The 25,854-nt window shown below is 41.5% G+C and overlaps 1 protein-coding gene across 1 annotated transcript in view; it reads left to right on the top strand.

The window, feature by feature from the left end:
• The first annotated feature begins 2,890 nt into the window (after positions 1-2,890).
• LOC118090177 (chloride channel protein C-like) overlaps positions 2,891-25,854 on the top strand; it is a 71,235-nt gene continuing 48,271 nt past the window's right edge. The window contains exons 1-7 of the mRNA XM_035125563.2: positions 2,891-3,586; positions 6,490-6,619; positions 12,786-12,866; positions 13,268-13,443; positions 14,173-14,265; positions 16,506-16,749; positions 24,229-24,423. Of these exons, the coding sequence (XP_034981454.2) occupies positions 3,333-3,586; positions 6,490-6,619; positions 12,786-12,866; positions 13,268-13,443; positions 14,173-14,265; positions 16,506-16,749; positions 24,229-24,423 (1,173 nt within the window). The 5' untranslated portion in view covers positions 2,891-3,332. The remainder of the gene's footprint in view (positions 3,587-6,489; positions 6,620-12,785; positions 12,867-13,267; positions 13,444-14,172; positions 14,266-16,505; positions 16,750-24,228; positions 24,424-25,854) is intronic.

Here is a 25,854-nt window from a genome sequence, read left to right as displayed (position 1 = left end):
AACAACGTGGGAACTGAGAGGCGCCTAATTATAGGAATGAGTAGGCTTCCTAACTGGCATTAAATAAATAATGCCAGTTATTTATATATAAATAAAATAAATAAATAAGCTCCAATGCAAAAACCAGGGCAGGACTGGACAGAAGGGACTTTTAAAAGATACAAGTACTGTAGTGAATTGTCAACCAGTCAATCAGATGTCACAGCCAGGTGATTAGAAATGTTTCAGAGGAAATGCATATTTAGAGACTTAATCCAGTTACAGGGAAAGATGTTTGGTGGAGGATGCCTCTTTCTAGGTTCATAGTAAGAAATATGAGTGTCTGTTTGCATTAGATACAGAAGTTCAGGACATATAATTAACAATTTTGCTGTTAATTTTATGACTTGTGCAAAGGCTGTTTGAGATTTGAATTAAGCCACTACAGCTTCCCCTCACGGGACTGACCTTATACCACTGTCTCTGTTTGTTTGCAATAGTACTGCACTCTTTTCCACAGAACGAAGCCAAAATAAATGCTTAGTTTCAGGGCATATGCAGAGTTCGTTGAAGTGACATTCTTGGTAATGTCCCACTACCAGCTTCCAAGTTTCTGCAACCTCTTCATTGTGAGCTAATTGTATTAAATATCACCCCAGTACTTACTGGTAAATGATTTTAAAGCTAAAGCTGCCAAACACTTATTTGTGTGCTGGTTATAATGGAAGCTCCAGTGTTTGTGTCGCTAAGTATCCTCAGGTTTGCCATCTTTATTCTGAAGTAGAAATTAAGATAGAGCTTCTATCTCTCCCCCTCCCTCCTAACATAGTTGAGAAGGCCATATTCCCACGGCAGCATGCCTAAAGGAAAAACTGTTTTGCACAACATCACACAGGTACTCTGAACGTTTTGTGTAAATGGAATAGATTAGAATTAGCACAAAACTTTTTAACATCTCCTAAGAAAGGTCAAGGGGTTGGGAGTGGCTGTTAAAGGCCACACCCTTCCATTTCCCCCATGATTCAAGGGCTGCCTGAAAGGTATTTGTAAGATCACACCATGGCCACGGAGACTCTGGATCTCTGTTGTGTTCTTTAGTCTGAACCGTTGCATCATCCCTCTATTGTTTTCCTACGGTATAAACAGCCAGGCAGCTGGAAAGCTGTGGAACTTGAATCTAAGGCCCTGTATGTAAACATGCAGTATTGTTACTGTTTTTCAGTTTACAGTAAGCACAGAGCTGTGATATGGTGCAGGGGATATTTAGTAGCATATATTCAGAGAATACATAGATAAAATATCTATTGAGTAGATTCAGAGGTGTTTCCCCAACTATGGTTTGTCTCCTCTCTACTACCCCAAGTGTATATTAGCATGGCAGCACCTATGCTGTGGAACTCCCTGCCTCTTGATGTTAGGCAGGTGCCTTTACTGTACTGTTTTAGACAGCCGTCGAAAACCTTTCTGTTCTAGTAAGCCTATCCAGACACATGCTTTAGCTTACATTTGTTTTAATTTTTTTATTGTGCTTTGTTTTTGATAGCTTTCTTCATGTTTGTTTTTATTCATTTCTTCATTTTAACCATCCTTTATATATAACAGAATCTGCACATTGCATGGACTTTTTTTTTAGGAAGCTGTTTATATTTTCCCCCTAAATAATAATAATAATCAAAAATAGTAAATGATTATTTAAAAATGTGAATACATTGAATACCACCCATTATCCGTATCCAAAAATATATATGAAGCACTACCTATCTATGCATTGTTCCCTATCTCTTAAAATGAAGTAATAATGTCCTATAATTAAACCAAAGTAATAATGGCCTTATTGCTTTGAAGCTTCAAGGTTAGGTAGGCGGGCTGTGCACCCAACAATGTTTTCTTTTGTCACCTTCCTGCTTCAGACACTGATTTGGGGGAACCTTTAGATAAAATACCCTGTGCCACTCCCCACCTGAGAGCACACACCACCTTCTTATAACCTTTTCCCACTGCCTACCGGTATTTGTTTGCCTCCTTCTCTTGAGACCAATCCACAGTGCATCTCAGAGAGAAGACAAGTTGTAAACCATGAATTTGTTACTATGCTTTCTTTTTGCTCTGTTCACTTACTCAATCACATGTTTAGGGGGAGTAGGTAAACAGGCAACAACAAGACCCGGAAACTCCAGATATTGGCAGTGGGCCCAGGCTATGGGTATCATTAGATGCCAGCTCTGAGATGCCTGCCTTGGTGCTAATCATTGTTATTAGTTCCTTTTGCAGCCTTTGTCTTTGCTTGTTGGTTGAATTTTGACCTTGCACAGGGCACTGCTGAAATTTGAGACCCCAAGGTCTGCCACTGTGGCCAGCCATTATGTAAACATAACATTACAATATTGCATTATATGAAAAATGTTAAAAAATTAAAAACACACAACGGTTTAAGCAGCAACATAGGCTAAGCAATGTGGTTCCCTCCTGATGTTGTTTAACTACAGCACCCATCAGCCCAGCCAGTAAGGCTAATGATAAGGACAATGGGAGTTGTAGTTCAAACACATATCGAGGATACCCCATTGACTAGCCTTGCTTTAAAATACAGTTGGTCCAACATAAACATTTTTTTAACAGTCCAATAAAAGCACATAAAAGGCATTTGGAAGTGGAGTTTTTAGACATTTTAAATCCTAAGCAGAAGGGTCAACTATACCTCTGTTGGGAGTTCAACAGAGTAGGGGTGCCACTACTGAAAAAGACCTTTCCTAGTGCCTGCCCGTCTAATCAATCTTAAAGGAAGATTACTTGACCAGGGCCTTCGATGCTGAACTTGGGACATAAGCAGTTACAGATAGCATGGCCGTAAGCCATTTAGGACTTTTAACGCTCAAGACCCATGCTTTGAAATGGGCCTGGGAACACACTGCTTACCAGTTCAACTGATACAGCATTGCTGCAATGTGTTCAGAACGTTTCACGCCTGATATATATTGGGAAGTATGATATATATTGGGAAGTATATTGGGAAGTATGATCACCAAACTCTCTGCAATCGCCACTTGATTTTAAACCCTAAGACTTCACATTCTCTGTATTATTTGGGAAAGACTGTGTGTTCAGTTGGCTGCCTGCCCAACCCTTCTGGTGGGAAAGTCACCTATGAAACAAAAATCTGGTTCTGACAGGTTCTGGGTGACACAAACACGCAGGATCTGTGTGGTGCTGCTACTGAAGCAACCCAACCCACAACATAAATCAGTGAGCCCTTGTTGCACAGCAGTCAGTAAGTCCTCTCCAGGTGCATTTGTCAACCATTGATTTGCAGACAGAGGTCTGAGGTCTTCTGCTGCCACCAGTGATTTTTCAAAATGCCAACCCTCCTTTCTTGCAAGAGATGCACCAATGATGGTGAAGAGGAGATGCTGCTAGCCGAAGATCGGCCAGATTTGATTGAGTCTCTTGATCCCAGATGCAACAGCAGCAACAGCAGCAGAAGCTGCTCAGGAAGGGCGAACTTCCTCCAAGAGAAAGAAAGGGAACGCCTATCTGTCCACGAGAGTCTGGATTATTTGCCTTCCCACAGCAGCGTTTACAAGAAGTGGCTGCAGGGACAAAACTACAGGTAATATAAAACCTGCTTGTTGTACACACTGGAAATTAGCACTGAATTAGTAACCCCGAGTTGGAACCCCATTTGAAATTCACATGAAAGGGAAAATAAGCAAAGGGAGTTGTAAGGGAGTTTGGAGTCGGGGATGCACAACTTATGATTTATGCAACTTTTCCTCACTCCAAGATAAGGGATCCGCCTACTTCAATAGGCCTTTGCAGAACAGGCATGAAGAGGGCATGCCCACTATGCTGGGACCCTTGTTTTAAGAAATCAGCAGGAGTTGGTATGTTGGAGTTCAGGGGTGCATGCCAGCACCTGTGAACCCCCTTACCCCTCTTTTCTTCCCAGGAGGGAAGCAAATGGAAATAACAGGAACCCAGTTTACAGAGGGCTCGGGGGTGCGTTCTGCTGCCACACCATCCAGTGTAGTTAGGCAGGTAATTAGTCATTTTGTGTTAAATGGTAAGTTGTATTGCTTTAAAATGTGGTGAGGCCTTCTACAAATGGGGCTACCTCTGTTCAGCCCTGGACTTCTGCTCCAAATGGCACCACTGATATCACCAGAGTTACAGTGCAGCAGGAAGGCAGTACAGGTGTGCAGTCTGTGATTTTTTCTTTATTAAAAAGTCCATGGGTATATAGAAATGATACCTTTGGGTCTGGGTTCTGCTGCTATATACCAGTTAGCATGGGGTCAGCTGCTTCTGTCTTAGAGTGAGTTATATAATTAATGCTCAATTGTCTACATTAGGATTTCCTGACAAAACCCATGTTTGTTCTTGCTTTGATTTAAACTTTATGAGAGTCAGAGAATACCAGCAGAGAGTTTTATAATAGAAATGGCTTTGGAATAAATATTTCTCATTAGCTTCAAGCTTGATGCAACAAACTTAGGAAGGTAAAGGTAAAGGGACTCCTGACCATTAGGTCCAGTCACGGACGACTCTGGGGTTGCGGCGCTCAACTTGCTCAACTTGCTTTACTGGCTGAGGGAGCTGGCGTACAGCTTCCAGGTCATGTGGCCAGCATGACTAAGTCGCTTATGGCAAAACCAGAGTAGCGCATGGAAACACCGTTTACCTTCCCGCTGTAGCGGCACCTATTTATCTACTTGTACTTTTGGGCGTGCTTTCGAACTGCTAGGTTGGCAGGAGCTGGGACCAAACAATGGGAGCTCACCCCGTCGTGGGGATTTCAGCCGCCGACCTTCTGATTGGCAAGCCCTAGGCTCTGTAGTTTAACCCACAGCGCCACCTGTGTCCCTAACAAACTTCGTAGTGATCAGCTTTAGCTACTGAGGTTTCTTTGGGCAAAGATATCATGTTGCTTAACTTCTCCCAAATCCTTAATTGCACTGATTAAGAAAACATTTTCTATAATTAAGTGTGCTATTCACTCAAAGCAATGCATTTTAAAAATCTGACCACACGCTTACCTCTCTTGTTCAAATCAATGGCATGCAGATGTACCAAAATATGGGTGGGGGGAAACATGCCCTAAGTTTCCTCAGCTTGTACAATTATTTAAGCCTGCATTTTTCCTATTCCCCAACATGATGACCACCAGAAACAAAATAATGGGACAAATATATTTCAAATGGACATGGTAGCTTAAGTATTAAAAGCACATCAGGAACATCTGGGCTTTCTACCTGTTCCTAGAAAGATAATTGAAGTGAGGTGCAGGCTATGAAATGGTTCTGTCTTCAGTTGGCTCACTCCACTCCCCCCCCAAGCTTTCACAGATCAAACATTTTTTCCATTATTTCCTCTTTGCGCATATGACTGTAAAGTATTATTACATCAAATGATAAACTTAAACCAAAGTGTTTTGGTGCCACCTATTGGGAACAGTGAAGAGTGCACTCAGATGTTTGGGGGAAAATGCACTGTTAGGGACCAATGAGGAACTGCCACATTCTGAAGAGGTGCAAAACACAGGAAACTGTGCTGGCAGGTTACAGCAATTTTCAAATCCACAATAGGGCAAGACCTTCATTTGTACCAATCTGAATGCCACAAAATACAGCAGGGAGGGAAAAGGCACCAGGAACATCCTAAGCATGTCTCCTTAGGAGCAGTTTATAAAAACATAAAACTTGGTAAAACACAGTATTGCTGCAAAAGTGCAGGTTACACATCTATAATTACTATAAGAAAGAAAGTCCACTGTGACCAGGAAAGGTTGCAGTCTACATTGGATGGACTGATTACAGACTGAGTTTCTTGCTCTTGCGGCAGACACTGTTTCTTCAGAGAATAACTAGGTCTGGGATTCTTGGAAGTGTTAAATAGACCCAATTTCCAGTGGGAAGTGGATCCTTGGATCTATTGTTACATTCTTGCATCAGAGCAGTCATAAGAGACATCACACCTGCTTATTTTAGCTGTTAAGGCAGCTGTAGCGGATAATCGGAAGAGCTAAATGGAGCATATTTGTTACCAGTAAACGATATCTTGAAAGTTTATGCTTGTAATTCTCAACTGTTGTGTCTGGATTAAATTATGAAAAGTAAGTCAATTTGCTCTTTTTGCAATTTGTTTTGCAGAACCTAAGATTTGGATCAGGAACGATTCAAAGGGCCAAGTTAGAGATGTAGGCAATACTTGCCTAGGGATATGGACCAGAGGCTTTGGGGAAGAAAGAACAAGACATATGGGTGGAACAAAGAAGTCTCAATCCTTCACTTCTGAGTCATTAGTTAAAGAAAATCATGGCTGGAAAGACATGAACACCTTTCAATCACAACCAGAGATTCTCAGAAGAAACTGACAGTTCTTCTGCTCAATCACTGATATTCCATGATAACTGTTTAGCATTTTGGATGCATTACCAAAAGGCTACTTATTAACATTCTGAGATTACTGCAACTGACACCAATTCTGCTTTTAATTTATTTTTATTTTTTTTAGAATGGACTGGGATCGATGGTTGGTGATGGGCATCATTGGAATAATAGTAGGAACAGTGGGTTTCCTGATCCATCAAATAATTGATTATCTCATCAAACTGAAATGGGAACTGGTGAAGAACTACATTCAGGTAACACAGCAGAAAATAATCTCTCTATTCAAATTGCTTTGGGGGAAGTAAGAAAGTCCAAGTAAGATATGCCACCTCTGTCCCTGATGACCTCTCTTTCTACAGACACTGAATGACATATTTGGGTAAAGAGTGTATAACAATGCACAGGTTTCTGAAAATAACATACAAATAATCTTCATTGGGGAGACTGCTTTGCAATAAAAATTATATTACTGAAGATTGAATGCAAATTGTGTATTAAATTTGCACTAAAATGCTGATGAATTATATATATTATAATATTTATATTATATGTATTTATTATATATATATGTATATATGTATATATGTATATGTATATGTATATATATGTAGGGTTTTTAAAAAACCCTATGAATTGCTGCAAAAATGTGGAGAACAGAATTTAAGATTGGAAACATAAGGAACCAAGGTAATTGAAATTGACAGATTCATACATTCCCACTTAGGAAGAACAGTTTTTGTTGAAGCTAAGCTAACCTCAACTTGGTCATAGCATGGGAGCCCTTCGTAAGCCACAATGAACTACGACCCTGGCTACCCACATGTCTTACTTTTAGGTTTCCCAGAGGCATCTGGTTGTGGGAAACAGGCTGCTGGATGCAACAGACCTTTGGTCTAATCCACGATCACCTTTTATTCTTGCTTGGACATAACTGTAACAATTAAATAACACATTGTGAAAGGGAGGCTTGAAGAATGTTGGAGTCTAGAATCTCGCTGTAGTGGACTCACCCTGCTAATTGCCCCCAATTACGTAAATATAGTGGACTGTCCGCACAATACGCCAATTAATCAAATTTCTACAATCTATCACAGGCTAACTTGTGTGAGGGAAAGCTTAGCGATTTAGATGCTCAAGCAGGAGTCCATCAAATAAGATAAGATTATTTACAAAAAGAGGTTGGTGAAACCAAGTTGGGTCAGGAGATGCATTTTTTTCAGGTAGAAGTTAACTTATTACTTAAACTAAATATAAAGATGTCACAGGCTTAAACACAGAAGTCTATGCACAGCTTTTCTTAAACTTCAGTTGCTAAAAGTCAGTTGTTATACTTATCTAGATAGGCAACTGAAATAACAGAAATTGTCAGTGGATTTAATAATGGTTCCCTCAGTGTTTATAGCTGATGTGACAGGCCCAATACTGGGCCTGTGGTACACACACAGCTTATTTTCTATTTTCTTTAGATTGAGGCCCAGAATAAATTGGTATGCTGGCTGCTTGAGCAGTCTGTACAGAATGTGCATCTTGTTGAGTCTGTTGACAAGAAGAGCACAGTTCCCAGCAGAGAGGACATCATGGTTCAGTTGGTGCATCTGGTCTTATTTTAATGTGGCAGAGGTAGACAGCATCACCATCAAGGTGAAAACAAATGGAGACTAACCATTACTGTATACTTAAGACTGCATCTAGCACAGCATGGAAGGATCTAAGAAGGAATAACCATAGAGGTCATCTCCTTATAGCACCAGTTGCAACATACATCTTCTTCCATGGGCATAGCCAAGATTTTTGCTGGGGGGAGGGAGGCTTTTGTTGGGGGGGCGGGCGGCAGAACCTCAGATTTGTATTGATTTGTACAGTGGTACCTCGCAAGACGAATGCCTCGCGCAACAAAAAACTCGCTAGATGAAAGTGTCTTGCAATGTTTTTGGTGACTCGCAAATCGAAGTTTTCAATGGCTGCGCTTCGCAAGACGAAGTTTTTCGGCGGTCCCCCCCCGGCAACCCATGCTTCGCAAGATGAAATTATCGCTAGACGAAGTGACTCGCGGCACGAATTAATTTCATCTTGCGAGGCACCACTGTATTGATTTAGGGGGGCAGCTGCTCCCCTTGCCCCCCAACTACACCCGTGCCTTCACCTCTTTGTTATACATGCTCTTGTTGGCATCCGTCTGCCTTGGGAGACAATGGAGGAGTGCGCCATTGGGGATGAGGTCAAGCTGTTGGAAGGTTGCAGCCTCTGCTGTAGCTGTAGAGACCGATGTAGGAGAGACATGTTTTGTTGCAGCTGGGGCATAATAGCCAGTTGTCAACTGTCTTTGATACACTCAGTTGTCTTATCTGAGCTATCAGGCTCAGAGCAACCGAAGAACAGAAGGTAGGCAACAAAATTGGCCTTTGACAAAATCTTGACATTGCAAGTCACATATAAGCAAACTTCAGGTAATCAAAGGAGAAGATTCCAAGATTAATTTTGTCCATTCCTTTAATTTGCAAAGAGGTTGATCCAAATTGCATGTATCTGGTCTTCCTGGATAACTGTAGAGTAAGCACATGTTTGCAATTTACCGTCAAAAATCTGACCTGAGGCCAAGACAGGAAATCTGTGGTAGCTTGCTGAGCCATTTAAATGTGGGAAACAAAAACAGCATCTTAGACTTATAGGCACAAGAGAATCCAATCTCAACAAAATGACTTTTTTTTCTTGCAAATTTGTGGGAGTCAATTTACTTGCAAAGGGCAGACAGTGGAGACAACATGATTCTGGCTAACCCAAAGACAAACAGTTCAAAATGGAATGGGATGACAGTCACACAATTGGTGGAATGGAAGGCATATTTTATAACTTTCTATAATAATTCTATAAGGTATTCACTAAGAAAACTGTACAGCCTTTGTACAGCCTTTGGGATATATGGGTAGCTATGGTATTATCCAGGAAGAGCATTTTGATGAGCATTTGCCTTGAGAAAGATGAGGGTGCAAAATCTTAAAATAATTAATAGTCAAATTACATTTTAAGCAATATTAAAATAAAGTTTGTTCTAAATAGGAATCCACACACAATCCTATACATGTCCAGCAGTAAATCACAGTTTCTCCTAGGCAAACAATTAGAATGGTAACCTCAGCTAGGCATGCAGGAAGAGAGATTTCTTGAAAATAAAGTTGTATTTATGTCAAGTGACACTAAAAGTGCCTTATGTCTTTAATCCTTTAAAATAAATGTGAATATACTTAATTAATATGAAATATATGTTACGGTTGCCATATTTCAAGATGTAAAGATCCGGACACCCCCAAAGTTGTTGAGGAAAATTGAAGATTCAGGACAAACTGCCACCAGGAAAATCACCCTGGACATCACTTCTGCCTTTGAAATCCTGGTAATGTCCAGGAAATCCTGGATATATGGCAGCCCTAATATATGTGACATGGGATCAAGGGCGTAGCCAGGATCAAAACTAGGGGGGGGCAAGCCATGATCATTCAGGGGCGGGGCCACAAAGTGGGAACGTGGGCGGGGCTACAGGGCCAGCTGGCCTGACGACATCGTGGTGGCGGCAGCGGCGGCAGCGGCCACCTTGTGCTTCTGGGGCTGGCAACGGCGGCGGCTACCCTGCTTGGCTGGAGAGGACGGGAGGGTCGGGCAGGCAAGAGGGGGTGACAGGGTGGGCGAGGGCAAGGCAAGGCACGGCCGCAGTCACGACGGCTCCGAGGCGTTGCTGCATATCAGCATAATATTTCAACCATGTTGTGGGTTCAAGCCCCACCTTGGGGGGAAAATCCTGCATTGCAGGGGGTTGGACTAGATGACCCTTGTGGTCCCTTCCGACTACAATTCTATGATTCCATTGATATATTACCATAGCATATGCATCATTCTGCTTTCTTGAATTGTCCTACTCCTAGGCATGGCAGCCAAATCCTAGAGGCCTAGGTGCCTCCCCCCCCCCAATTACTGGTAAATACCGTATTTGAAAGAGTCACCCCCCCATTTTGATGGGCTTTCTATGTGGGGCTTATCTGCCCCCCCCCCAGTATTTTATTAAGGATGGAAGAGGGAGGGAAGGAAGGAATAATAGAGAGAGGGATACCTCATATTTGTGGGTGCCTCTGGGTGATGCTGTGAAGCTGGAACTCTGCAGCAAGAGGATGGGAGGGTCGGGCAGGGGAGAGGGGGTGGCAGGGCAGGCGAGGGCGAGGCAAGACAGGGCCGCAGTCTCGATGGCTCCGAGGCGTTGCTGCGTATCAGCATAATATTTCAACCATGTTGTGGGTTCAAGCCCCACATTGGGGAAAAATTCCTGCATTGCAGGGGGTTGGACTAGATGACCCTTGTGGTCCCTTCCGACTACAATTCCATGATTCTATTGATATATTACCATAGCATATGCATGATTCTGCTTTCTTGAATTGTCCTAGGCATAGCAGCCAACTCCTAGAGGCCTAGGTGCCTCCCCCCCAAAAGAAATTACTGGTAAATACTGTATTTTAAAGAGTCCTCCCCCCCCATGTTGATGGGCTTTCTATGTGGGGCTTATCTGCCCCCCCCCAGTATTTTATTGAGGATGGAAGAGGGAGGAAAGGAAGGAAGAAATAGAGAGAGGGATAACTCACATTTGTGGGTGCCTCTGGGTGACGCTGTGATGCTAGAACTCTGCAGCAAGAGGAAGATACCGGTACACCTGTACAGGAGCCTTGTAAGCAGCTTTCTCTCTGCTTGATTTACAGCAGGCACGTCCAACAGGTAGATTGTGATCTACCAGTAGATCACTGGATGTCTGTGGTAGATCACTGCTAGATCACTGGCACCCCTAAAAAAAGCTCACCCAAATTTTTCCTCCTCCCTAAAAAAAGCTGAACTATGACCTGAAGCCCTAAACAAAAATGGGCCTCCCTCCCTCCTAAAAGAAGCTCAACAAGTTTGACCTAAACCCCCCAAAACAGGGCTTCCCTTCCTTAAAAAAACTCTGGTTACAGGTAGGTAGCCGTGTTGGTCTGGATCGAAGTAAAATAAAAAAATTCCTTCAGTAGCACCTTAAAGACCAACTAAGTTTTTATTTTGGTATGAGCTTTCGTGTGCATGCACACTTCTTCAGATACAGGTATCTGAAGAAGTGTGCATGCACACGAAAGCTCATACCAAAATAAAAACTTAGTTGGTCTTTAAGGTGCTACTGAAGGAATTTTTTAAAAAAAACTCAACAGCTTTGACCTGAACCCCCCAAAAGGGGGTAGATCACCCCCAGTTTTTAACTCTGTGAGTAGATCAGAGTCTCTTGGGAGGTGGCCACCCCTGATTTACAGTATACAGATGCAGGAGGAGGGGCAGACTGGAACACCAATGCTTTTTATAAACATCACTGTGTCTATCAAAGCTACAGCCCCCCCTTCTTATTCACTTCCTTTTAGCCTTGCAGGGCCACCTTAGTCAAATTGAATCCTCTGCACCCTCATTAAATCGCCAATAGAACTGTTAATGCGATCCCTGAATGCCCATTAACAACTCCCACTGAATAACAATAGGGTGAATAGGGTGGACCTTGCCTGAAGGGATATTCTGCTCCATTGTCTTAACTGCTTAAGTACTGGTAGCCACTTTGCTTTATTTATTTGATGTGTTTTTGTTACAGCTGTGTTCCCGCCCCCAGCAAGTGGAGAGCTGCTCTTGCTAAAGCAAAGCCCTTTCCACTTCAGTTTTTGGAGGGGCAAAGTATTGGTTATGGTCTGTAAAATACAATAATTTTTTGCTTCTAGGGGGGGGGGCAGCTGCCCCCTCCTGCCCCCCCTGTCTACACCCATGCATGGGATCTTGCTATTTTCAGCTCAGACAATACTCCCTGTTTAATGGCTATTTCATTCAAGTGATCAATTGGAAACATTGTAAAACAGAGAGCATAAATCCACATGATGACTTCCTTCAATGAACATGTGTTCTTTAAAGATATGGGGTGGTATTCAGCTAAGTGTTACTCAGAGCAGACCCATTGAAATCAATGGAGCTAACTTAGACATGCTCATTCTTTTCAATAGGTCTGCTCTACATAAAACCTAGTTGAATACCATCCTTGGATTGGTTGCTTGAATGACATTTTTACCAAGACCTGTAATGGCTAGTGAAGTGGTTTGATAGCTGAAACTGATGGCATCTGCTATATGACAATTGTATGTGTGTGTTGGAGGGGGGTCCTGTCCATATATTTTAGCAATGGGAGATGTTGATGGGGGCAGATGGTGCTGTACTCATCACTGTGCAAACAGAATGCTGGACAAGATGGGCAATCAGTCTGATCCTTAAAACTCTTACGTTCTTCTAATATGTGGATTGACAATGTATTTGTTTGGCAAATAAATATCCTACCATATTATGCAGTTTTTATACCAATAACTATTTTTTTTGTAAAACTGGCAGGATGGCAACTTTCATATGACCTGGGTATACATACTTGGAATTGGACTGGCTATGATCATTGTATCCTCAGGATTGGTTGTGGTAAGTGCTGAACACCTGCTTCTTGCTCAGCTTTTAAAATATCAGGATATGATACAGTATGTTTGCCTGGGTGGAATGTGTCCCGTGGTAATGCTTTTTGCTTGCCTATGTGGAAGATAGAAAAGGTGTGTGTATGTGTGTTTTGTATGTTTAGAAACTAGCCTCCTGTAGAAGGTAAAATTCATATTAATTATTCTGTCCAATTTGGCCCCTGCTCCCACCTACCCCTAGCATGTGGCCCCTGGAAGGTTGACTCAGGCTGAAAAAGTTGTTCCACTCCTGATTTAGGCATGCTTACCTGATAATCCTGTCGACTGACGAATCATGACTGGATATTGGATAACATTTGATTCGAGCTGTGCTATGTGTGCTACAATAACATTGCCTTTTCCTTTTTCCAGTTCTTTTGTCCAGCAGGTGCACCAAGTGGATTACCAGAAGTCATAGGTTTTCTGAACGGAGCTTCTATTCAGCACATTTTTAATATCAGAACTTTTGGGGGAACTTTTGTCTCTTGTGTTCTGGCTGTGGCATCTGGGCTCTTCTGTGGACCAGAAGGTCCCATGATTCACTTGGGGTGAGAAATTAATATTTTAAAAGTTACAGATTTTAAAGAAAATAGGGACAAGGAGAATGGAATGGAGGATACAGTGGAACCTCGGTTTACGAACACCTCGGTTTACAAATTTTCAGTTTATGAACGCCGCGGACCCATCTGGAACGGATTAATTCACTTTCCATTACTTTCAATGGGAAAGTTCGCTTCAGTTTATGAACGCTTCAGTTTATGAACAGACTTTTGGAACCAATTACACCCATGCTTCGGGTTAGGTATGCTTCAGGTTGAGTACTCTGCGGACCCATCTGGAACAGATTAATCCACTTTCAATGGGAAAGTTCGCTTCGGTTTATGAACGCTTCAGTTTATGAACAGACTTCCGGAACCAATTGTGTTCATAAACTGAGGTACCACTGTATTGAGAAAAGGCATTAGATGACTGGCACCCTGAATAAGCACACTTCCTACTGCAATATTTTGTTACATGCCCACTCACATATATAAAACACATAGATAACATCTTATGAGTATAATCCATAATATAAAGAATGAATTTAATTTATCATTGCTATTATATTAAAATTATTAGTCACTTTTTCTTGCCCAGCAACTCAAAGCAACTTGCAACCAGCTAATTTTGCATGCCTTCTGCCATCTGGTTATTTGGGATCTTTAATTTGAAACTTTGTAAATCAGCAAATTAAATACTTAGTGTATACCATTAATTTTTCACAATACTTCCCCCAGTGCAATAATAGGATATGGATTGAGCCAGTCCAAGCTAAAGATCCTTGGAATGAATCTCCCCTCCTTCACCAGATTTTGGAACTCAGCTGACAAGTAAGAGACCTTATCAAATAAGTATGCAATAGTTAACTAAAAAGGCTTATTGGCTGCCTTAATTTAGGTAACATGTAAAAGTAACAATAGAAACATGTAACTGTAATGGTGTCTTCAGTGCAAACATAGAGTTGCGTATCTAGTGCTATCAAACAGTGCAATGGGACTTTACATTCTTCTCTGCCATCTGGCAGTCTCTACAGATTTGAGGAGAGCCTGAGGGCTGCAGGAGGAAAGAGCAGAAGTAGAAGTTTGCTTGTGCAATGTTGGACTCAGCTCTTAAGGGCTATACTGCTGAAGAATTGTATACTGTAGACGCTTTCTTTAGGAGAAACAAGGGTCCGTTTTGGATGCAAAAATCCAGACAGCTTTCCTCCTAAATCATGCCTCCACAGCAACAAATACAGCATTTCAAACAGCAGTTTGCCGTGCAATGTATATGTGTTTATCTGGAAGTAAGAAAAAAGGTGGTCATTGGGGTTTAATGCTGTGTGGTGTGAGTGTGGAGCGGAATCCACATCCACATGTGTTTGTCTTGCCTGGTGAAGCTTGATTAGTGAAACCTGGTTATGTTGCACCTTTGAGCACCAGCATTGTGAAGCATATGGCTGCCAAATAGAATATGGTAAAGCTGCTGTGTTGAATGCATAGAATAAATGAAGTTTAAGGCTGCTCATCTGATTATTAATTGCCTTCTCACATACGTTTCAATAGTGGCTTACTCAGTTTTAGAGCATGAACAAAACAGAACTTTCAGGTCAAAATGGTCAGGGGATTTTTAAATGGATGTTGCTCACATGAAATGACTTCATGCAATGTGACATGGAGAATGCTACTTTTGTATAAAATAACATATTTTCAAGATACTTGGATGCGATAAATCACCAGATCTTGCAGTATGGACATGAATCACAAACACTTTATCTTCTATTTGTGAAATGCTGGCATTTGCAAATCCATGGGGTGCCCTGTAAGATCTTACTTTAAACAGGATCTATTATACCAGTGTTATTGTTCATGTCAAGCCTGCATTTGGAAAGCTTTCAATGATCAAGTTCCATAGCCTTAAAACAGTGGATTATAAAAATATGTAAATAAAACATGTGCCTTTGACCATACTGTTTGTTGTATCTCCAAACAAAAAGCCATTACAAACTATCTGTGGCTCAAGGATAACCAGACAGCCCAAATAAACATGATACATTTTGCTTTTTAACTTGCCTCAACAATTAGTAAAATAACTTAGAGATGTGTTTGTTAAGCTGTTACTTATGGAAGAAATTTGCCCCGTGACCAATGGCACAGATTTCTGAAGTATTTTTGCATGTTCATTAAAATCCCCATGGCAGCTTGAATCCACCTGATACGGGTCACAACCAAATACATTGGCCCTTGAGGTCTATCTAGTAAGAGAGGACTTGGGTTAATTCAGTTTGACAAGAGTTGGCTAGATTGCAGTTGCATAGCTTGCTATGGGCACTTCCAGATGACCTGTTCATCCTGATTCATTTGCAGGGAGATTGGACAATGTTGGCTGCTCAGAGAGCATTCACCAGTAGCTGCTGGTGAGGCAGTAGGTGTAGGGTTCCCAACAGCAGGTTACTGAGGAGCAGAGGGGCAGGTATGAGGAGCTTGGCATAGTGCAGCTCATGGTGGCAGAGCCAATCCAACACTCCTGCCAGTACGCACCACACTGAGCTCCCTGAATTGGGGCCCTTCCCGCCTCTATACACAGTAGCAACCTGGTGGGTTGGGAAGCCAGGAGAGCAACAGAACCCCCCCCCCCCCAGCTGCTACTGGTATTCAGTCTGATTTGCTTGCAGGAAGGTTAGTTGACATTGCAAGTGTTAGCCTACACCTTCCGGTACCTTTCCCTATCACTTTCCTCATCACGAAAAGTCTGAGCTTTTGGAGAATTGGATTTGTTTCACAAGCCCTCCTAATCAAAAATAGTTGTGAGACTTGAATTTGTTGTTACGGGACTGAATCCCACCTGAAAATAGCAACAGTCTGGAAGTGCCATATGCGCCATTCAAAATCAGGGATCGTTTTCACTTTATTTTGCTCCGAGAAAATATATAAAGTTGGCACTTATTTCAAGCTCACGGCAAAGTAATTAATTATGCATGCTGCTTTGTGAACTAAAGATGAAGGGTATATCTTACTTATCAAAAGTAATGGGATTATCCTGAAACTCTATTTTCTCCTCTCCCCTCATCCCATACTCCTCTTTGTTACAGGAGGAATTTTGTTACAGCTGGTGCTGGAGCAGGGATTGCCTCTGTGTTCCATGCTCCAGTGGGTGGACTTCTATTCACACTGGAGGAGGTGGCGTCTTTCTGGGATATCAAACTGGCCTGGCAAACGTTCTTCTGCTGTATGACGGCTGCCTTCACCACAGATCTCATCTCCTCTTCTCTCTGTGGGTTTGTCTACAGGGGCCAAGTTGGATTTTTCAAAGCAGAGATGAGGATTTTATTTTGGGTATGTACTACATCCACACTAAATTAATCCAAGGCCGCATGTGTATTTCGCTGTGCCTGCTTATTTAAAATATTCATATTCCACTTCACCCTATGTTCAAGGTTGCTTATACTATGAGGAAAAGCTGCCACATTGGGGGCTTTTTATGGTTTAGAGAAAAGGTGAATAAGAGGTGGCTTGATAGACGTGTATAAATTTATGCGTGACCTGGAAAAAGTGGATGGAAGAAAAGCTTCCTTTCCCTTCTCATAACACTAGAACTCATTGCCATCCAATGACATTGAATGTTGGAGGATTCAGGCAGGCAAAAGAAAGTACTTCTCCATGCAGCACATAGTTAAATGGAAGAATTTGCTCCCATAGGAGGCAGCAGCGATCCCCAACTTGGATGGCTCTGAAAGTGGAGTAGACAAATTCATGGAGGATAAGGCTATCAATAGCAACTAGCTATGATGGCTGTGCTCTGGCTCTACAGTCAGAGGCAGCAATGCTTTTAAATACCAGTTGCTGGTAACCACAGGAGGGGAGAGGGCTCTTGTCCTCAGGTCCTGCTTGCAGGCTTCCCATTGGCATCTAGTTGGCCACTGTGAGAACAGGGCAATGGACTAGATGGGCCATTGACCTTATCCAGCAGGTTCTGTTTAAATTTTTTTAGAATCATAATTAAAGGTAAAGGGACTCCTGACCATTAGGTCCAGTCATGACTGACTCTGGGGTTGCGCGCTCATCTCGCATTATTGGCCGAGGGAGCCGGCGTATAGCTTCCAGGTCATGTGGCCAGCATGACAAAGCCGCTTCTGGCAAACCAGAGCAGCACATGGAAACGCCGTTTACCTTCCCGCTGTAGTGGTTCCTATTTATCTACTTGCATTTTGACGTGCTTTCGAACTGCTAGGTTGGCAGGAGCTGGGACCAAGCAACGGAGCTCACCCCGTCACAGGGATTCGAACCGCCGACCTTCTGATCAGCAAGCCCTAGGCTCAGTGGTTTAACCACAGTGCCACCTGGGTCCCTGGGTCCCCTGCTTATATTTTTTAGAATCATAATTAAAATTCCATAAATCAGAATTACAAACAAGTTGAACATCTAAAACAGCAGTAATAAACACCCAGCTCAACTGATTTCAGCTCCCAAACACCATCCTGAATAAAAAAGCCTTGCAGAGTCCTTAACATTTTTTTTAAAATTAAATTTATAGACAACACTTCATCTGAAGATCATAGGGTAGTTTACAACATAAAAACATTCTTCTAAAAATGATCACAAGTGTGCTTAGGTTAACTTTCTCTGGAAGGCCATTCCATGACCCTGAACAATCACCCCCAAAAGCTCAAATCTTTGCTGAGGTGGACCTGACCTCAAACAATAATGGAACACTGAACAGGGCACCAGATCAGGTGGGAATACGGCAAATGGTTCTGTTAGGTGTGCATGTCTGAGGCAATAAAGAGCTTTAAAGATTAAGAACAGTGAGTGGTATCCAATGCTAATTGTACTCAGAGCAGACCCATTGAAATGAATGAACATGACTAACTTAGGGCCATTAATTTCAATGGGTCTACCCTGAGTGAAACTTAGTTGGCTATAACACAGTGTCTTGAATTGTTAGCAGATGGCTCCTGCCTCTCCATTTTCACCAGGACAATATTAGAAGGGTGACATTCATCCTGTTTTTAGTGAATACTCTGGGCAGCAGCAGATTCATCTTTGGAATCCTGCAGAGCAGGAAACAGCTTCGAGGCAATTTGGGGGGGGGGAATCATGTGTGGGGAACCCAGGCTGCTTCTCCCTTCTATATTTCCCCACTTTGAAACTGATTTCTTTAAAATAAGGAAGTTCCTACAATCTGTCTTTGACCCTCTCTTAACTTGCTTGCTCCATATGTGGATCTTAATATGGGAAAGACCACAGTTTCGACTGATTTAAGGCATATGCCACTTCATACTTCTCGTGTGAATATGCCATAAAACACAGGAGACTGTTTTTATAAACTGGAGAGTAATCCAAACAAAGATTGAGGTAAAACATAGTTGGGGACAAGTAGTACCTTCATAATATTGGTGTACTTGGCAAGGTTGGAGACTTACGGAGAGAATTGAGTGAGAGAAACCTTTTGCAGAACAATCTTGTTTTATAGCAGTGCTTTAAACAATCCTAAAAACTGACTAGAAGTACCAAGATAGTCTTCCATTTCATGTTTGAATTCTTTATCTCATATGATTTCTTGCAGGCTGTTCTTTAGTATTCCTTTGTGGACTCATGTTCTTTCTCATTTGATCCTCAACCAGATGTATGATAAGGGAATTTAGCAAATATAATTGAATGTGGATGTAATGGAAAAGTGGGTAGGAAGGAGAGAAAACTCTTAAGAAATAGTCTCATGGAAATACACTTACCTGTCCAAGAAGGTCCTCCTAAGCAATTTAGGGACTAGCTACTCATTTTTGTGTGTGTGCAAAAAGTATTACAATGACATCATCATTATGTGTCCAGAGCACTGTCCAGTGCTATGTTGTTAGATAAGTTTCAATTCTTAAGGCTCAAGAATGTGGGCAAGGTGCTTGAATTGGTTAGGGTGACCACTTGTGCTCTGGACCCTTGACCCTCTTGGCTGATCAAAACTAGCTGGGCCAGGGAGGTGATTTATGCCTCCTTGTGAGAGTGAATGGTCCCTGCCTGCTTGAAGGAGGCAGTAGTAAAACCATTCCTTAAGAAACCCTCACTGGATTGGGAAAATCAAAGTAATTACCGACCAGTTGCCAATTTTCCTTCTTTGGGGAAGGTTATTGAGCAGGTGGTCGCAGACCAGATCCAGGCACTCTTGGTGGAAACTGATTTTCTAGTTCAATTTCAATTGAGGTTTAGGCTCAGTTTTGAAGCAGAAACTGTTTTGGTTGTAAACTGCCCTATGGGCGTAGTCAAGGAGGGGCAGCTGCCCCCACCCCAGATCAAGTAAAACAATAGGAATACTTAACTAACTGACCAATCACGTCGGTTTTGCCCCTTAACAAAAGTCCTGCCCCCCCAACAAAGTCTTGCCCCCCCCAACAAAAATCCTGGCTACGCCCATGAACTGACCTGTGACCCTCATACAAAGGGCTGTTTAGAAATTAAATAAATAAATAAAATAAGTTAGTTTTAGTAACTTGCATACATATTTCGGCACATTAATGACGTGGTTTCCATACTGGAGCAAACATAACAAAGAACAAAAGTATGGCATAACAAAGAACAAAAGTATGTTCAAAACGAGTAATTTTAATGTTACATCCTAGGGCCAAGGACAGGTGGTGGTGGTGGTGGGGTAAGCAAGTGACCAATAAACTGTGGTCCTTGGCATCTTCAGTTTTCATATATATGTAGGATAATGATGATACTTGACACATTGTTTTGCCCACTGAAGTACGGTAACTTTTAAGTGCTGTTAATCTGAGAAGATAATTCTCCTCTGGCTAGACAGAATAAAACTGGCACAAACTCCTGTCTTCTGGATTTGTGCTAAGACACCTTACTTATGGACACAGACCTTGGCAGATACAGTATAATGAAAAGAGAGCTGAAACTTTGGATTGTATTACAACACCTGCTGTCGGAAAGTTAGCCTAATAATGCCACATTTGTGAACAATTCATTTTTATCAGATAGCATTTATAAAGAACTGCTGTTCCTTCGTAGATAGTTCGATAAAAGAATGTTGGTACTTTATAATACCTATTAACTTAATATTGATAGCAAAAGAGATCACTCATGGATTTGCCAGACATAAACACAAGCAGTTCTACTGTGTCCGATCAGACCAACAGCTTAGCTCAGACTTAACTAGATGCTTGGGAGACATTTCCAAAATAAGCTATTAGGTCAACCTCCACCAGGGCCCTGGTTATCAGAGCCACTGTTACAGAAGAAGAAATGATGTGGCAGGTTTTTGTTTAATTCCGCTCAAACTCAGACCTTGGGATTTTGGGTGATTTCAGAAGGGTCAAGAATAAAAGGCAAAAACGAATGAAAGATGTCCAAAGATGCTGTTGAAGTCAAGACCTGCTTTATTTTTAGAAAGTTGTTTGACACATTTCAAGCTGTGCAGCTTTTTCCTTCCAAGGGTATTTCCCTTATGCAACTCTTTGCAGAGAAAGCAATGTTCTTTTTGCACTTGCCTTGTGTAGGTGAAGAGACAGGTGGTATATGGTGGGGGAGAGAACATGCTCTCTCTTTTAAAGGGTCTTGCAAGAAAACACCTTTTCAAGGGTATTTAAAGCCCTCGTTAGCTCATTTTGGGGCTGTGTACACATTTAAAACTCAACTAGCCCCCCCCCCCCCAGTTTGGATTGAAACTGGTTTGGGTGAAAACACATCAAAATGCAGAATTTTATAGGAAACAACAGACTAGATACAGGATTGTGGCTTATATTGTGCGTATACCACTTCACAAACCTGTGGTAGACATAGCTGCCAAGTTTTCCCTTTTCTCGCGAGGAAGCCTATTCAGCATAAGGGAAAATTCCTTAAAAAAGGGATAACTTGGCAGCTATGGTGGTAGAAAAGGAGGAAAGTATACACAACCTCATATATTTCAGGGAGCATCTTTTTCTGCTCTGAGTACCTCCATCATCTGAAGCAGGATGATCTGTGATCAGAAACAGGTGCTTGTTGATAGTGGCACCTGGTGTGGTTTATGGAACATCTTCCTTTGAGGAAATTTTTACTCAACATGAAGAAAAGCCACTTTGCCACAATTGTCATACAGAACAATACAGGGGATTATAATGACTTCTGCCTTGAGTTACAGTTTATAGTCCTTTATAAGCTTATTTAGGATATTTAACAAAAGAGCAATTGATTTTGACTCCCACTCTCCTGGAGGAACTGTTGCCAATGTGGTTTCTACCACAGCTTCACTGTTGTTGTTTTTTGCTTGCCAGCTAGGCTAGATAATCAAATGCTTTCATTTAGTGTGGGGCTCCGGGGAAATTTGGCTGCTTTCATGTTTTATAGCAGAAACCAAACTCTGAGCAGAGAGCTTGTGGGTTATGTCTTTCAAGAAAAAAAACATTTATTTTCTTCAGTTTAACCTTGCTGAACATAGCATTGTAAAGAAGTCTTAGGACCCTTTATTTTCCAAGGGTAGAATTTTATGGAAGTCTGAATTTATTATTTATAAATTCTGCAGTACTATTCACACTTAACCTGAGAATAAGCATGCATAGGACCAAGCAGCACAACTTGCTGCTACTCAGAACAAAGTGCAGTTCATCTTGGTTGGATTTAAGTTTTAAAGAGCAGGAAAAATGTGAAATGTACTCAGGCAGGAACCATGAACCAATATACATCTTATGAACTCATCTTATGCACACTGTGTTAGAAGAAACATGTTAGAAGAGAAAAATAAATTATATATAATGCAGATTTCACTTGTAATAGCTTATGGTTCAGCTTCACTTATATCATGCAGGTTCTTTTTTTCTTTCGGAGAAAGCTACATGTAGCAGAATCAAGGGGCGACTCTTCGCTGGAGGTATGCCAGCCAAGTAGCTGCTATAGGGCAGTGGTGGGGGACAAAGTTAAAATGTACATTACCGCTCCACCCACGTTCTACCTCTGGCCCCACGCAGCGTTGACATATGAACCACATAAGCTTGCCCAGAAGGAATGCAGCCCACAGGCTGAAAGAGGTTCCACACCCCTGCTACAGGATATGGTGGAAGCTCCCTATATCTGGTACAACACCCAATATGCCACTGCTGTTACTTATTCACTGGCACAATGAATATGCTGGCTGAGCACTCCATCAGTACATCTGTTCCTGGAGCCACTGGAAGCCAGATGAAATTGTTTGTGGCGTATGCTGGCCCCAAAACCCAATCCTGAGCAGGGAAATACAAGTTATAAGCACTTGAGCAAGTGCTTCTGTTTTAGGGAAATAGGATTGTATGGGATTACTTGCATCCTTTTTAAAATCACTTCTGTTGGTATGCATGTGTTTGATGGAGAGCAGTGCAAATATTTTACAGGCTCATAGAAGATGTACACCTGCTGTTAGGACGTTCAGAAGGTCAACAATGTAGTCTTCTACTGTACTAAAGTACCCAACAGTCTCTGTAAGGCTAGAGTCCCCAACATGGTACATAGGGGCACCATGTTGCCCTTGGCACCCACCAATTCTCCCTTTCTTCAATTTTTTAAATGCCGCCCCCACCCCCTGGAGACGTGGTAGTTTTAGCTGTTACTGTACTTATTTGGGGTTTGTGTTTTGCCTGTTTTAGGGGAGGTGGCTTCTGAGTATTGCCATTCTATGAAATGGGTATTTTGTGGTGCCCACAACAGTTTCTGAGATTTAAAAATATGCCCCTGGGGACCCCCTGCTTCTTATAGGACATATAGGAAGTAAAAGGAATCAGGAAACAATGAGCTTGCCATGGAATTAAAGAAGAGTTCTAGACTGTGATACAGTAGCAAAAAATGCTAATGCTTTTCTAGGCTGCATCAACAGAAGTACAGTGTCCAGATCAAGGGAAGTAATAGCACCGCTCTATTCTGCCTTGGAATACTGTCCAATTTTGGGCACCACAATTTAAGAGGGATGTTGACAAGCTGGAATGTGTGCAGAGATGGACAACCAAGTTGATCAAGGGTATGGAAACCAAGCTTTATGAGGAACAGTTAAAAGAACTGGGCATGTTTAGCCTAGAAAAGAGGAAGCTGAGAGGATATATGATAGTCATCTTCAAATATCTCAAAGGCTGTCACATGGGACAAGCTCTGTAGGGTAGGACTCGAACCAATGGCTTCAAGTTATAATAAAGGAGATTCTGACTAAACATATGGAGGAAATTCTGACAGTAAGAATTGTTTGACAGCAGAATATTCTCTCTCAAGAGGTTGTGAACTCTCCTTCCTTGGAGGTTTTTAAGCAGAGGTTAGATTGCCAACTGTCACAAATGTTTTAGTTGAGATTCCTGCATTGCAGGGGATGATCCTTGGGATCCCGTCCACCTCTACAATTCTATAATTCTATGAAATTAAATAACTACAACAGGAATAAAATTGATTAAAGCAACTCAATGTCTGAAAAGATTTCCTTGATAGAGAAACCTCGAGGATATATACAACATGACAAGTTCTTTGGGAAGCACTGGCACAACTTATAATTTCAAGGGAAAACATGCTGTTGGTTCTTAAATAATAACTGGCACATCCGACAAAGCAGCCCAGCCTATCGAGTAGCCTATTCCAAGTTTATTCTGGTTTTATGCAAAACTAAAGGTAGAAGAGAGCATTAGATAAAATAAAGAATCTGGCATGAGGTCCTTGGCTATGATCCATAAGCTATTACAAGTACAACCTGCATTTTCTACATCTAATTTCTGCTTCTTCTTCTTTTTTTGAGTTGTTGTATCCACCTCTTTTAACAGAGTGGCTGCTGTATGTCAACTAAAATGGCAAAATTAACAGAACATCTTGTTTCTTTTCTCTTCAATGCAGGTTAAGAACTTACTGGACATGAGTGTGTTGGCCTTCATTCCAGCCATTTTCCTTGGAGTACTTGGAGGACTTTTAGGAGCTCTTTTTGTTTTTCTGAATATAAGAATTAATAGATTACGCATGTGGTTCTTCAACACAATTCCAAAAACTTCCCTCAGAAAAACAGCTAAGCTCTTAGAATCAGTGCTGGTTCTTGTAAGTAATTAATGGTGTTTTGCCAAGTGTTCCAAAGTTGCAACTGTGCTAGCTAGAATTAAGACCTAAGTCTGAAAACATAAATGTTACTACAGTGGTACCTCGGGTTACAGACACTTCAGATTACAGGCTCCGCTAACCCAGAAATAGTACCTTGGGTTAAGAACTTTGCTTCAGAATGAGAACAGAAATTGTGCAGTGGCGGCGGGAGGCCCCATTAGTTAAAGTGGTACCGCAGGTTAAGATCAGTTTCAGGTTAAGAACGGACCTCCAGAACGAATTAAGTTCTTACCCAAGGTACCACTGTAGAACAACGGAAGGTGCTAAATTGCCACATAGAACTGGCAGAATAACAGCAGATACTCAGAGGCCCTTTTTCCAGTTGTTGATCTATCTCCTACCAATATTTTCCAGTCTTTCTGAATTATGCAGAAGTCTAGTCATTAACAATCAGATTTGGATTGTAATTTACAACGGTTATTGTTGATATTGCTACATCATACATTGAATGGGAATATATCCATAATTCATAAATTCATGATCAGCTGTTCTGACATATTTTGATCTTATCACATGCATACAAATTTAAATAGAGACTTTGGGGTTAGGGACCCACATATATGGAAATAAAACAGATAAGAAATAAGGTAACTCTGAGTACCTTCCTGCTAAGAAGCTGCTGATCTCTAGGCTATGAAATGAGAGGTCCTTCCATGCAATAAATGAAAGATCATTTCTTCACTGTATTTTTTATAACAACTAAGCTTAATTAACTATCGAAACATTACTATCATTAGTAGTAGCATTTATTTAATTTCTATACTGTCCTTTGTTTAAAGATCACAGGCTGGTTTACAATATAAAAACGCAACAATACATACCATAATAACAAACAAAAAACAATAACCTGGAAAGATTAGTTCAAAAAGTTAAAAACAAAACAACAAAGCTTGCATTAGAATTTTACTTAAGAATGGAGATTGGCAAATGCAGTTGATGCATGAATAATGATTCTGAGTGCAGGGATCTTTGAAGCATAGGTCCATGGGATTCCAGGTCAGCATCTTTGCTTCTTGGCCTGACTTTAATCATTTCTTTTGTAATTAAGGCATTCCCCTAATTAAGGAATTGTTCTTCTATACACTCACACATTTCTCCTCTGATTGACTGACTGCTCTCACCACCATGTGAAAACTCAGTAGGTCACACATGGTAAATATTACTGGCAAAATGAATGTTTATAGAATAGGGAAGTCCTTGCATAATGAGCAACACTGTCTATTGTTTGGATGCACCTGAAAAATATGGGTCAAGGCTCAAAAGAAGCATTTGGGGAGAGTTCTTGCACACAGATCAAACCCACCATACTCATCTACCCTCCTTAACTTCCTCATAGTTCCTGCCCTAGCCAGGCAGCAAGAGAGGGTGGAC

Source organism: Zootoca vivipara, chromosome 8 (genome assembly GCF_963506605.1).
Source record: "Zootoca vivipara chromosome 8, rZooViv1.1, whole genome shotgun sequence".
NCBI classification, from domain to species: domain Eukaryota; kingdom Metazoa; phylum Chordata; class Lepidosauria; order Squamata; family Lacertidae; genus Zootoca; species Zootoca vivipara.
This window is presented reverse-complemented; position numbering and strand designations above follow the sequence as displayed.